The 15188-nt window shown below is 36.6% G+C and overlaps 2 protein-coding genes across 2 annotated transcripts in view; one reads left to right on the top strand and one right to left on the bottom strand.

Annotated features, from left to right (window-relative positions):
- The window catches only part of LOC116661543 (nascent polypeptide-associated complex subunit alpha, muscle-specific form-like), a 76010-nt gene extending 61871 nt beyond the window's left edge, over positions 1-14139 (top strand). The window contains exon 5 of the mRNA XM_032473840.1: positions 11558-14139. The gene's annotated coding sequence lies outside the window, so the exon portion shown is untranslated. The remainder of the gene's footprint in view (positions 1-11557) is intronic.
- Positions 10917-11665, bottom strand: LOC102510267 (small ubiquitin-related modifier 2). Its single transcript, XM_014565475.2, has one exon. It carries the CDS (start codon positions 11559-11561, stop codon positions 11274-11276), a length of 288 nt encoding a protein of 95 aa, XP_014420961.1. The 5' UTR covers positions 11562-11665; the 3' UTR covers positions 10917-11273.
- Positions 14140-15188: the final 1049 nt, after the last annotated feature.

Below are 15188 nucleotides of genomic sequence, written 5' to 3'. Positions count from 1 at the left end.
ACTTGGTATACCTGGGTGCATGCACACATGGGAATGTTTATTACCCGCAATCAGCCAGTGTTCTTGTCCACAGGCTCATCTCTGTTAGCACTCTTGTTCAGCATTGTTTTAAGACGTTTAATGAACAAAAAGGAATGCTGTCAAAAAGCGTTATTTCAAACATGAAGTATGTAGACTCTCCATGGATTCTGGAATTCCTGAGCAATTTTAATTGAAAACGCTCATTGTCCACACATGCCTTCTGTTACTAGATTTCTTCCTGGGCTCCACGTCAAGCCTTGCTTTCTGTTCTTTCTCTCTATTTGGAAAGCACAGCTTCCCAGAGTTCCTGGAACTCTTCTGAATGTAGTGATTTGGGTCTCCTCCAAGACCTTCACTGAATGCAGGCTGACTTCCCTAGAGCTGGCCCCTTGGAAACAGGCACAAGGCAGTCTTGGTGGTTAGCAGAAAGTACTCTCTTGGATTCAACCTAGTGCAACCGTTATTCACTCTTTGTAGCCGTTGGAACAATTTCTTTTCTCCCTCTGCACCACGAGGAAGAGGAGGTGGGGTGTGCTGGAGGAGGGTAACCCCCAGGTGAGGGCCAACATTTCCCTCATTAGTTTAGGATGTTCAACATAATTATTTGAAATACTTATACGTTGGGAAATGATTATCGCAATAAGTTTAGTTAACATCCATCTCCTCATATAATTACAATTTTTTTTCCCTTAGGATGAGAACTGTTAAGATCTACTCTCTTAACTTTCAAATATACAACAGTATTGTTAACTGTAGTCACCATGCTGTACCTCACATCTCCAGGACTTATTCACTTATAACTGGTAGTTTGTACCTTTTGACTTCCTTCACGCACTCCCCACCTGTGCCTCTGACCACTGGTCTGTGGTCTGTTTCTGAGTTGTGTTCTTTTAGTTTCTACATATAAGTGCAGTCCTGCAGTATTTGTCTTTCTCTGTCTGACTTATTTCATTTAGAGTAAAGTCCTCAAAGTTCTTTGATGCTGTCACAAGTGGTAGGATTTCCTTCTCTTTTTTTTAATGACTGAAAAAATATACATATATATATATATACACATATACATATATATATACATATATATATACACACACACACACATATATATATACATATATATATATACAGCTCACATTTTGTTTATGCATGCATCTGCTGATGGACGCTTAGCACTTAGGTTGTTTCCATGTCTTGGCTCTTGTGAATTATGCTGCAGCGAACACGGGGTGCATATCTTTCCAAGACAACGATTTTGTTTCCTTCAGACATAGACCCAGAAGTGGGATGGCTACATCACATGGTACTTCTATTTCTAACTTTTTTCCAGGAATCTACATGCTGTTTTTCATAGTTGCAGCTCCAATTTACATTCCCACCAACAGTGCACAGGCCTCCTTTCGCTCTACGTCCTCACCAGCACTTGCTTTCTCTTGCTGTGTTGATGACAAGTGATCTGACAGCTGCGAGGCGGAATCTCAGTGTGGTTCTGATTTTTGTTTCCCTGATTATTAGTGATGCTGAGCATTTTTCATGCACCGGTTGTTCCACTTGTATATCTTCTTTGAAAAAATATCTATTCACTTTTTAATCAGATTGTCCTTTTTTTTATAGAGTTTTATGAGTGATTTGGGTTCGATATTAACCCCTTATTAGATATATGATTTACGAATATTTCCTCCTTTCTTACCTTTCCATTTTGCTGATGGTCTCCTTTGCTGTGCAGAAGCTTTTTCCTTTGATGTCGTCCCACTTTGTTTTTGTTGCCTTTGCTTTTGGTGTCATATCCAAAACTCATCACTAAAACAGATGTCAGGGAGTTTACTTCCATGTTTTCTTCTAGGAGTTTTATGGTCTCACATTTAAGTCTTCAATCCATTTTGAATTTGGGGGGAAGGATGACCCAGCTGTGGAGAACGTTCCAAGTGGGGTCAACATTACTTGTGGAAATACACTTGGTGACTCTTTATCATAGCTTTCCTGAGTAATGTTTGCGAGGTTTAAAAGTCGGGTTTTTTTTAAAACATTTTTTATTAATGACCTTCAACCTTGGCCCTCCAACGTATCCCCACTTTTCACTTTATTTTAGACTTGCCACAGGAGGTATTTCCCTCATCCATTATAACTCACCCAAGCCCCTCTCTACCATTCCGTAGCTTTCATGTCTTTTAAAAGTCATCCAAAACTCACCTCCTTTGGGGATCTTTCCCTGATTAAAAGGAAACACTGCTCTCTGTAGTAATCTGTTTACAAGAAGGTACATTATAATTTACACAGGAGAACAATTCCTGAAATGCTTGCAAGTTACTCTTTACAGATACAGTATTTTAATGCACGAGCAACCTCTGGTTTGAAAGAACTCTAGTATATTACTCTAAAATGGGAATAATTAATCTCTGTCTTGTGTAGGAATGTATGCATACATATATCTTATATAGATATTTATATGTGTGTATCTAAGAAGTTAATTATAATGCAAATTAGTTAGTAGTTCTTGGGTTTAATACTCTTGAGATATGCTGCCTTGTAAATATTTTGGTTTTGATATGTGATTAAGTGCAAGGACTCTGCTACTTCTTTGTGTTCTTCAAAAGCAACTGGCACAGTGCTCAGCCTACAGTGGATACCTAATTCCATAAATTTTTTTGTTAATAATTGCTTTTTATTTGGATTTCTAATTATGATCAGGGACTAGAGAGTTATTTTCTACTTTTAAAAAGTATCTTTATTGAGACTTCTTAAACAGCCTGCGCTCTAAGTGGTATGTATCTCTCTAAATAAATCTACCTTTACTCAAAAAAACCCCCCATCTTTATTGAAATATAATGGATATGCAGTAAGCTGCTATAAATACGTACTTTAATATTTTCATACACATGTGTATGAAAGCATGTATCAATTATATACCTGTGAAACCATCAACACAAGTAAGACAAGGAATATAACCATCATTCCAAAAGTTTCCTGTGCCTCTCTGAAACAGCCCTTTCCTCTCCTCCTTGCCTTTCCTCCATCCCAGGCAACTACTTCTCTGTTTTCTGGAACTGCAGCTTTTGCATTTTCTAGAATCTTACAAAAATAGAATCACACAGTATGTGCCATCTTTAGCTTGTTTCACACAGCATTCAGAAAAAGTTGGTATGAATATTCACATGCAAGCTTCCATTTCACTTAAGTATATACTCGGGAGTAGAATGGCTGGATTATATGATAGGGATGTTTAACTTTTTAAGAAACTGTCCAATTTTTTTTTTATTTTATGGTTTATGCTTTTGGAGTAGTGTCTAAGAAATCTTTGTCTAACCCAAGGTTACATAGATTTTCCTTCCATATTTTGTTCTAGAAATTTTATAGTTTTCAGTTACATTTAACTCTATGACCCACTTTATTTTTATATGATGGGGGTATGGACCAAGTTAGTTTGTTTGTTTTTGCATACAAATATCTAGTTTTATAGCACAATTTGTTGAAAAGATTATTTGCAACTTTGTTGAAAATCCATCGACACTATACCTTGGTCCCTGTTTGAGTCTGTTTAGGACACTATAACAGAACATCATAGACCTGGCGACTTTTGAACAACAAACATGTATTTCTCACAGTCTGTAGGCTGGGAAATCCAAGGTTGAAGCACCAGTAGGTCTGGCATCTTGTGAGGACCCACTTCCTCGTAGGTTCTTTTTCTCCAAGTCCCCACATGGTGGAAAAGGGTGATAGAGCCCTCTCAGGTCTCTTTCGTAAGGACATTAATCTTGTTCATGAGAGTTTGCCCTCCAGACCTAATCATCTTCCAGGGGCTTCATCTCTTAATACCATCACCTTGGGGGTTAGATTTCAAAATATGAATTTTAGGGAGAGACAAATGTTCAGACCATTACCATTCCTGCTTCTGTTCCCTGCCCCCCCCATTCATGTCCTCTTATCACATACAAAATACATTAATTCCATCCTAAAAGCCCCTAAGGTCTTAATTTGTTCCAACATTAACTTAAAAATCTAAATCTAAAGTCTCCCTTAAGTATCATCTAAATCACATATGGGTGAAACTCAAGGCACAATTTCTATTGAGGCAAATTTTCCTTCAGTCGTAAGCCTGTGAAGTCAAACATAGTCTGCATTTCCAAAATACAATGGTGGGACAGGCCGAGGTTAGACAACCCCATTTAAATGGAGTAGGAAAGAAGAAAGGGTAACAGATCCCAAACAAGTCTAAAACCCTGGGCTCAAGAATCTTTGGCTAGATGCATGGCCCTCTAGCACCCTGGGACAGAGGTCCTGCCTTCTGCACACTGGGGCACTTGGGCCCCCAAGGCTCTGGATGACCCTGCACTTACGGCTTTGGGTGGCCAGACTCTGGGGCTGCTCTGTTCCTGGGCCCACTGTGGGGTTCTCTGCAGTGTCCCCACCTCCATGGCAGCTCTGTTCCTGGGCACAGCACTGGAGGCTCACCATTGCGGGAATCGAGTGGTGGCTCTACCACTTTGGGTTTATGAGGGTGGTTCCACCCTCAAGGCTCTGCCGAATGTTGCCCTAATAGGGGCATTCTGCAGTGGCCCCATGCTTGCACAATCCTAACTCTGCTCCTGTGACAGGAGGGGCACCCTCAAGATTTCTGAAATGCCTGTGGGGTCATTCTTCCATTGTCTTCATTAGGTGGCTGACTAATCTCCCCATTGTCTTGATGAATAGCTTCTAGCTTCTTCTTCATTTTTGGCTTTTAGCTTTTTGTTGAGTTGGCTTATCCATGGTAATTTCCTTATCAGTTTTGGCCACACCCTTCTGTTCTCTCCCTAACAGAATTTCTCATTTTTTCCAATATAGATAGGCTGAGAATTTTCCAAATATTTTAAGCTCTGTTTCTTGCATTTAATTATAAGCAGTTAGAAGCCAAGCCACACCTTCAACACTTTGCTTAGATGTTTCTCAGCCAAATACCTAATTTCATAACTCACGACTTCTGTTGCTGGAGAATAGGTTCTTGTCTTGCGCAGGAAAGAGTTTAAGAGCGGGCCATAGTAAAATAAGAGTAGATTTATTCAGGGAGATACACAGTCCATAGACAGAGTGTGGGTCTCAGAAGGCAAGAAAGGTGGCTGGAGATGGGGTTATTAGTGTTTGGGGCTTGATAATTTCATATGCTAATGTGTAGGAGGATTATTCCAACTATTTTGGGGAAGGGATGGGGATTTCCAGGAAATGGGCCCCCACCCACTTTTAGGCCTTTTGTGGTCAGCCTGGGAACACGTGGCACCTGTGGGTGTGTCATTTAGCAGCTAATGTATTATGATGAGTGTGTGATGAGGTGCAAGGTCTACTTGAAGTCAGCTCTTCAGCCATCTTAGGTTGAATTGGTTCTAACTAGTTTATGTTCTATCCTCAATTGCTGTCATTCTTTTAATGGTTATGCCCTGCCCCCTTCTTTCCTCTCTGTTCTACCTTCTGCAAAAGATGAGGACATGAACACAATTTAATGAACTTATTTGCCAGTTTATAAAAAGAATTGCTTTTCCTCTGTTGTCCAATAACATATTTCTCACTTTGTTGTTGAACCCAAGTTTATGCACCCAGCAGACAGTGAGACCAAACAAACTGCAACATTGGCATTTGGAGCAGAAAAGGTTTATTAGTTGAGGGATCACCAACCCAGAAAATGGGGACCTAGATTTGCCACAACTTCATCATGTTGGCTGGCCAGGGGGTAAGATTCTTAAAGGCGAAAGGGGAGAGGGGAGGGAGGGGTCTCTGTGATTCCAAGTTTTCAATAAGATCTCAGTTGTAGACTTTTTGTCGTCACCTTGTAACTTTCTTTGTCCCCAGTAATCGTGATTGATCTACGTGTTCCTGCAAAGCAGATTGGTAACTCACGGTCTTGTGATCTTTTAACTAATTTCTAGGAGACAGCAGAAGCAATGGTTGGCATTATATTTACTTAGAGCCTATGTGACAGGTTATGAATTTCAATCCCCATTCAGCCCCTGCTGGTATCTTCAAGACCATTTGGGCCTGCAGTCCCTTTGTTTCTGCATTCCCCCACTTCCCTAATTAAGTCTTTGCTATGGTCTGAGTGTTTGTGTCTCTCCCAAATTCATATGTTGAAACTCACCTATAAGGTGATGGTACTAGGAGATGGGCCCTTCTGGAGGTGATTAGGTCCTGGAGTGGAGCCCTCATGGATGGGATGGATTAGTGCCTTTATAAAACAGGCACCAGAGAGCGGTCCCCTGCCCCTTTCACCATATGAGGTTATAGTGAAAAGACAAGCATCTAAGAAGCAGGAACTCAACAGACGCTGAATCTGCCAGCAACTTGCTGATAGATTTCTGAGCCTTCATAACTGTGAGAAATAAATTTTTATTGTTTATAAACAGCTCAGTCTGCGGTATTTTGTTATAGCAACCCAAATGGACCAAAACAGTCTTTAATTCATCTCAGCAATGGTTTATAGTTTTCAGTGTGCAAGTACTGAACACACTTTGTCAGATTTATTCTTAAGTATTTCTTATTTTTGATGCTATTGCAAATGGTATTTTTAAAATTAAACACAGTTGTCTCATTAATGCCTTTTATCAGGTTGAGAAAGTCCCATTCTATTCCTGGTTTACAAATAGTTTTTTAAATCAGAAATGGATGTTGGACTTTGGCAATTCTATTTTTTTTTTACAGTAATATTATGACATGGCTTGTCTTTCCTTTTTCTTTTTAATATAGTGAATTACACTGATTGATTTTTGAATGTTAAAAAACCTTACATTCTTGGGATTAAACCCTACTTGTTCATGATGAATTATATTTTTTACTATACTGTTGAATTTAATTTTGCTAAAATTCTGTTTAGAATTTTTTGCACATATACTCATATGGAATATTGGCCTTCAGATTTCTTTTATTATTTCTTTTATTGTAGTGTCTTTATCTGGTTTTGGTAAAAGAGTAATGCTGTTTGGAAGAGTTAAGATATATTCTTACCAAATTTTTCTAGAAGAGTTTGAGAAGAATCTATGCCTTAAATTCTCCTCGAAACTGAGCTTTGGTAATTTGTACTTTTCAAGGAATTTATCTACTCATCCAAAGTGTTGAATTTATGATCATAAAATGATTATACTATTCTCTTAAAATTATTTTATTTTCTCTACAATTTGTAGTGATGTCATTTCTTTCCTGATATTAGTAACTTATATCTTCTATCTTTTATTCCTGATCACTATGGCTAAATATTTATCAATTTTTATTATCCTCTTAGAGAACAAGCTTTGAGTTTTATTAGTATTCCCATATGTTGGTTTGTTAGTTAATTGTTTTTTGTCTGATTGCTATTATTTTCTTTTTTTTCTTAATGTTTAATTTGGGTTTTCATTTGTTCTTTTTTTGAGGTGGAAACTGAGGGCATTGATTTGACATATATAATTTTCTAATACCTACAATCAGTGCAATTTTTCCTGCTTCTCTTGCAGTTCACACATTTTTATATGTGTGTTTTCTATCAACTCAAAATACTTTATGCTTTCCCCTTTGATTGTTTTTTCTATATCTGCATTACTTTGTTTCCAAATACTTGGGGGATCGTCCAGATATCTGTTATTGCTTTCCAGCATTACTCCATTACAGTCTGAGAAAATTTTATATGACTTGAACCTTTATAAATTTGTTGGGACTTGTTCTGTGACACAGAATACAGTCTATTCTGTTTCGTGGTATGTGTGAATTTGAAAGAGGCAACATACATTCTTGTGTTGTTAGATGGAGTGTTCTGAAAATGTCAGTTAGATCAAGTTGGTTGATAGTATTCAAACTTTCTATATCCTTACTGATTTTCTGTGTTTCCTCTATAAATTATTGAGAGAGGTGTTGAAATTGAAGTTTGCAGTTCTTTTAATTTTTGCTTTGTGTATTTCAAAGCTCGGTATTAGGTGCATAAGCATTTAGAATTACTATGTTCTCTTAATAAACTGATACTTTTATCATTATGAAATAATCCCTTTTATCCTAGTAATATTCTTTGGTTTAAACTCTGCTTTGACTAATATTAATATAGCCACTGCTCCTTTATTTTGATTTAGTTTTAGTACAATTTATCATTCCATTCCTTTAGTTCTAATTTATTTGTGCCTTCATATTTAAAGTGAGTTTCTTTAAGGTAGCATATAATTGGATCTTGCTTTCCTATTTCCACTTTTTGATGGAAGTGTTTAGAGCATTTATATTTAATGTGATTATCTACCATATTGTTATGTTTTCTACTTACTCTATCTTTGTTTCTCTCTTCCTCTTTTCCTATCTTTTTGATTATTTAAAAAATGATTTTATCACCTTCGTTGACTGATTACGTATAACTCTGTCATATTATTTTAGTGGTTGCTCCAGCATTTACATTATATATGTTTAATGTTACACAGTCTACTGTCACGTGACTCTTTACTACTATATATATATAGCAAAAGAACCTCATAACAGTATATTTTTATTTCTTCTTTCTTCGCCTTTGTGCTATTATTGTCGTGCATCTTACTTCTTCATGTTTCAAGCCCCACCATATGTTATCATTTTTGCTTTAAACACTTGACTGTCTTTGAATGTGCTTTAAGTAATAAGCAAAATGTGTTTCTATGTTCCTACTTACTTACTGTTCCTGGTGCTCTTCATTTCTTTGTGTAGATCAAGATTTCCATTTGATCTTGTCTTCATTCCTCTTGAAGGATTTCCTTTAACATTTCAGGTACAGCAGGTGTGCTGATGATGAATTCTTTCAGTTCTCTATGTATGAAAAATTCTTTTGTTTTTTCAGCTTTATTGAGATAAAATTGACATATAACACTCTGTAAGTTTAAGGTGTACAATGTAAGGCTTTGATATATGTATATATTGTGAAATACGTACCACAGGAAGGTTAGATAGCTAACATATCGATCACTTAGTTACAATTTTATGGTTTTTGTGGTGAGAACCATATTATCAATTTTTAAATATTCAACACAGTATTGTTAACTATAGTCACTATGCTGAACACTACATCCCTTAAACTTCTTAATCCTAAAACTGGGAAATCATACTCTTTGATTTTGTACACCTGTAACCCATTTTACCTTCCTCCCACCCCTCCACCCCTGGCAACCACCAACCTACCGTTTCTTTGAGTTTGTTTTTTCAGATTCCACATATAGGCGAGATCTATTGTATTTGTCTTCCTCTGTCTGACGTATTTCACTTAGCATGATGCCCTTGAGGTCCATCCATGTTGTTTTAAACTGCAAGATTTCATGCTTGCTTATAGCTGAATAATATTCTAACAATTTCTTTATCCATCCATCTGTTGATGGACACAAGTTGTTCTCATGTCTCGGCTATTGTAAATAATGCTTCCATGAACATGGAAGTCCATGTATCATTTTGAGATAGTGATTTAGTGATTTCATTGCCTTCAGATAGTATATTCCGTAGTGGGATTGCTGGATCATATGGTAGTTTTTTTTTTTTTTAAGTTTTTAAGGAAATTTTATACTGTATTCCACAGTGGTTTCACCAATTTACATTCCCACCAACAGTGCACAAATGTTCTCCCTTCTCCACCTTATCGCCAACACTTACTATTTCTTGTCTTTTTGATAACAGCCGTTCTAACAGGTTGAGGCGGTATCTCACTGTGGTTTTGATTTGCGTTCCCCGGATGATTCATGATGTTGAGCACCAGTTCGTGTATCTGTTGGCCATCTGTATGTCTTCTTTGAAAGACTAAACTTTGTATTAGCTTCCTAGGGCTTCTATTATAAATTATTACCAACTTGGTGGCTTAAAACAAAATGAACATATTCTCTCATGAAGTCTGAAATATTTCACTGGGCTAAAGTCAAAGTGCTGACAGGGTTACACTGCCTCCAGAAGCTCTCGAGTGTAATTCCTTTCTTGCCTCTTCCAGTTCTTGGTGACTGCTGACATTCCTTGACTTGTGACCACACTACTCCAATTTCTGCCTCCATGGTAACACTGCATTCTCCTTTTCTATGTCAAATCTCCCTCTGCCTCCTTCTTGTAAGGAGACTGGTGACACTCAGATTATCCTAGATAATTTCTTCATACCAAAATCCTTAACTTAATCACATCTGCTAAGTCTTTGCCAAAAAAGGTACATTCACAGGCTCTAGAGGTTAAGACCTAATGTCTTTGGGGGCCATTATCCAGTCCACATCACAGCCTACTTTCAAGTGGTATTATAACACTTCATGTATAGAATAAACCTTACAATGATACATTTCCACGTCTCCCAATTGGCTTTTGGGCTATTACTGTTTTACATTTTACTTTTATGTACATTCTAAATTCTTCACTACCTTGTTACTGATTGTTCTTTAAACGATTATTTCTCAGAATTTAAATAAGAAAAATATCTTTATATATATTCACATGGTTTCTGTTCCTTTAGTGCTCTTTAATTCTTTGATAAATTTAGATTTCCACCTGGTGTCATTTTCCTTCTGATTGAAAGAACTGCTCCAACACTGTATGCTACCGATTAATTTTTTCAGCTTTTGCATTTTGCAAATTCTGTATTTCACCTCATTTTTTGATAGATAATTACTCTGGGTAAAGAACTGTAGATTAGCTTTTTTTTTGTCTTTCAGTACTTTAATTATGTTGCTCTTTTGTCTCCTGTATTTTTTTTTTTCATTTTAAACAATGTTTATTTAAACAACAAGATGCTTGACTTGAAGGGAAAACTATCTAGGATTCATTTCTTTTAGAGTAATTTATACCTACTTAAAGACAGATTGCCCCACATGTAACAGCTACATACAAAAAAGTTATAAAATTGTCCTTGGTTTTACAATGATAAATGAAAAACATTAGAATTCTCCAATCGAACAAGGTATGCAAGGATTTTTATGTTGTTCTTTTTCTGTTAAACAGTGAGCACAAAATAACTTACTGGAATGTAAAGATAAGAGCTGAATGAGCATGATACTAGTGGAGAAAGGGTGTATTTTCACAGAACCAGTAGTTTTCCCCATCCCATCTCCATTTGATGTTGATCAAAACATACCATTGGCCATTTAGTTTAAAAAAAAATGCAATATGCTTGTGCACATACACCAGTTACTTTATGTCTTTATGTACAATAAAGGAATGGGGAAAGGGAAAATGAAAGAATAGAGAAAACTATACTGTTGTAGTCAGGATGTGGTGGAACCAAATTGCCGTTTTCTAACTGAGAATGTCTTCTTGGTCCGGAGCAACAGAATTCTGGAGTAAAGTAGTAGGTTCCCTTTCTAGTAGATACCTCCTGTCTGCTGCTGGAACACATCAATTGTATCTTCATCCTCCACTTCCAGCTGTGCAGTTGTGTCTGTTTCATTGATTGGCTGCCCCTCAAATTGGAATCTGATCTGCCTCATTGACAAACCCTGTCGTTCACAATAGGCTGTCATTATTTTACTAAGTGGTGTATGCCTCTTAATCTTAAACTGCACCACAGAACCATCCTGCCCCGCCACCTTCAAATTAATATGATCGTCATTCTCAGTCTTGACTCCTTCCTTGGGCTTTTCGTCAGCCATGGCAAGTGCTGGAGTCTCCTCAGCTACCGCTTCACAAAAGAGGTACCAGGTCCACACCGAACGAGCACACGAGCAGCACCAGGAGTGGCAGAAGAAGGAGGCGGCAGCGGTGGAGGACGGAGAGTGTGTCCTGTATTGCATTTAAAATTTTTTTGATACTTTATATATTGTAATATAATTGTCATTGTGATGATATTTAGCACTATCACATTACCTTTTGTACAATATTGTTGTCTATACTCATTATACCGTGCATTAGATCTCTATGGCTTCTTTAGCTGTTGCAAGCTTGTACCCTTAAACAACATCAATCGTATCCTCCTGACCCCTGTCCCTAGTAACCACCATTTCACTGATTTTAGGAGTTTGACATTTTTAGATTCTACATATAAGTGCTGTCATGCTTGTCTTTCTCTGTCTGATGTCTCATTTAGCAATGTTGCCTTCTTGCACTATGTTTGATAAAATATCCGTTGTCATCCTTATCTTCGTTACTGTGTATGTAACGTGCTCTTTCCCTTCTGGTTTATTTAAAGATTTTCCTTTTTTCAGTGTTTTTAAGCAACTTGATTACAATGTGTCTTGTTTCCTTTATGTTCCTTGTGTTTGATGTTTATTGAAATTCTTGGACCTGTGGAGTTATACTTTTTATCATACTTTGAAAAATATTTAGGACTCCACATACATGTATGTCACTTGAAATTGCTCACAAAATCTTTTCTGTATCTTTCTGGATAGTTTCTCTTGCTATGACATCAGGTTCATGAATCTTCTCTTCTGTAATTGCTAACTTACTGTTTCTCTCATCCAGTGAACTGTCTCATCTCAGACACTGTAATTTTCATTTCTAGAAAGTTGATTTGAGTGCTTTCATGTCTTCTATTCCCTACTTAACATGTTCAGTCTTTCCTCTAGATTCTTGAATATATAGAATAGAGTTGTAATAACTTTTATTGTCTGTCTATTAATGCTCATCTGTCACGTCTGGGGTTATTTTGACTGATTTTTATGTCACATATTGTATTTTCCTTTCATATCATGCTTTGCAACTTTTGATTTGATGCTAGGACAGTGTGATTTGTACCTTTTTGGGTGCTGGATGTTTTGATACATCTATAAACATTTTTGAGTTCTGTTCTGGGTCTCCATCAAGTTATTGGAAGAACTGATCCTTTCAGGTCTCACTTTGAAGATTCATTTGGCAGGTCCAGAGGAGTGTTTAGCGTAAGAATAATTTTGACCACGTCCTGGGACAAAATGGTTCTGAGTACTTATTAGTACCCCAAATTACACAACTTTTCACTCTAGCTGGCGGGAACATGAAATACTCCCAGCTGTTTGTGAGCTGAGTATCATACCCTATGGGGCTTTCAGGTGGTTCCTCCCCCAGTCTAGCGTGTATGCATCCATACATGCATATGGTGACCAGCTTTGGACTTGAAAAGTCTGAGGACTTATGGAACAGTCTGTTCTTCAATCTTCTCCAGTATTCCCGCCTTTGAACTTGAGCTTCCTTGGCCTTCCTGGACATCCTTTTCGCCTCAGCTCAGGGAGACTGCTGGAATATTTCTGTGTTCCCCACTCTTTGCATTATGGCTTGGAAACTCCTCTTCAGGAAGTAAGCTTAGGAAATCATAGGGCTCATCTTGCTTGTTTCCTGTTACACAGAGAAAACTGTCATTCACTACCTGTTAGCCAATGTTTTGAAATTCATTGTTCCATATATTTTGTCTGGTTTTTCAGTTGACCCAGACCGGAGGATAAACCCAGTCCCTGTTACACCATTTTGGTTGGAAGCAGAAATATTCATATGATGCTTTGAACAATGATATAAATGGTATATGTCTAAAGTATAAGGTCTATGATCCAATTCAAATTAAATTTCAGGTATGACTCTAGCCAGGAGTCATGGACAATTTTTTTCCTTTTAATGATATCAGCTGTTTTGTGACTACTGGTTGGATTTTTCTTTTCCCATTGAAGTGCATTGACACCATTGAAATCAAATGAATGTGTATGAGTGGGTGTTTCTGACCTATTTTGTTTCATTACTCTGTCTATCTTTGTGCCATACAGTATTGCTTTGATAACTACAGGTTTCTAATAACATCTTAAATCATATAGAGTAAGTTATTTAAATATATGTTCATTTTTCAAGATTGTTTTGGCTATCCTAGATCTGTGCATGTCCATATAAGTTACACAATTATTTTGTCAATTTCTACCAAGTAGTCTGCTTGGATTTTGATTGGAGTTACATTTAATCTATAAATTTAATGTTGATAAACATACATCAATTTAAGCACAGTTAGCATTTTATCAATATTGAGTCATGGAACTTGGTATTTATTTCCATTATTTGGATCTTATTTAATTTCTCTCAATAATGTTTTATAGTTTTATTTGTAAAAGTCTTGCATATTTGAAGTTAAAATTGTTCCTGAATATTTAATATTTTTTAGTCATAGTATAAATAATTTTATAAAAAGTATACATTCTGCCTTGAAGGAATTCAATTGTTTGTTGCCAGTATGTAGGAAAACAATTGATTTTTGTATATTTACCTTCAACTCATGACCTTGGAACATTCAATTATTAGTTTTAGTAGTCTGTAGGTTACTTCGGATTTTCTTTGAATACAATCATGTTATCTGGAAATAAAAAGTTTTCTTTCTTTCATTAGAATCATTATGTCATTTATTTCTCTTTCTCACCTTGTACTGGCAAGACCTCTAGTACAATATTGAATAGAAACAGTAAGAGCAAATAACCTTGTCTTATTCTCAATCTTAAGGGAAAGTTATTTGATTTTTCACCATTACGGCCATATCACCCTGAACACGCCCGATCTCTTCTGATTTTTCACCATTAAATATGATGTTAGCCTTAGAATTTTCACAAATGTCCTTCATCAGTTGAAAAAGTGTCCTATTCCTAGGTATTGTTCACCTGTTTTCAAAGAATAGTGGACTAATTCATGTCAAATGTTTGAGCCACTATATAGTTTGACATTCCATACCTATTATTCACTTTCTGGAATTCTTCACTTTTACTTCACCAGCACTAATATTAGTCTTTGGCTCCCAGCCGTGTTGAGTATTAAGGCCACCACGCTATATGGATGCTCGATTTTTGGCTAGAACTCATGTTGAGTGGTTTGCTCATGAAGGTTAATTTGACAACTTGACCATTCAGATCTTAACAGCAAAATTCGAAATGACTAGACATAATCAATCTTCAGGGTTCTGAAAAATAGTAGCAATCTGCTGTGTCAAATCTAGAAAGTTTGGGGAGATCTCTTTTAAATCAAATGTCTTTTATGATTTTGAGACATTTTGAGACATTTCTCTTTCCTACCTCTTTCATTTACAATGATTTGGGAAGACTTTGGATTTAGTAATTTAATCCTTTGTAAACAATTTCCTCAGATTAAATTTATTGCCAGCTCTCCTCTCCCGCCACTTGCTATACTGCTTAATAAATTTGATCACTAAACCTGTATTTCTTGCTTTTTATTACTGATGTAATTTGTGCATACTGAAAAATGCACAAATGATAACTGCAAACCTTCATGACTTTCTGGACACATCCAGAAAGTTAGAGCAGGAAATATTTCCGGTACTCCAG

Source organism: Camelus ferus, chromosome 35, assembly GCF_009834535.1.
Source record: "Camelus ferus isolate YT-003-E chromosome 35, BCGSAC_Cfer_1.0, whole genome shotgun sequence".
Taxonomy (NCBI): Eukaryota; Metazoa; Chordata; class Mammalia; order Artiodactyla; family Camelidae; genus Camelus; species Camelus ferus.
Note: the sequence above shows the minus strand (reverse complement) of the source record. Positions and strands in the feature narration are given on the sequence as shown.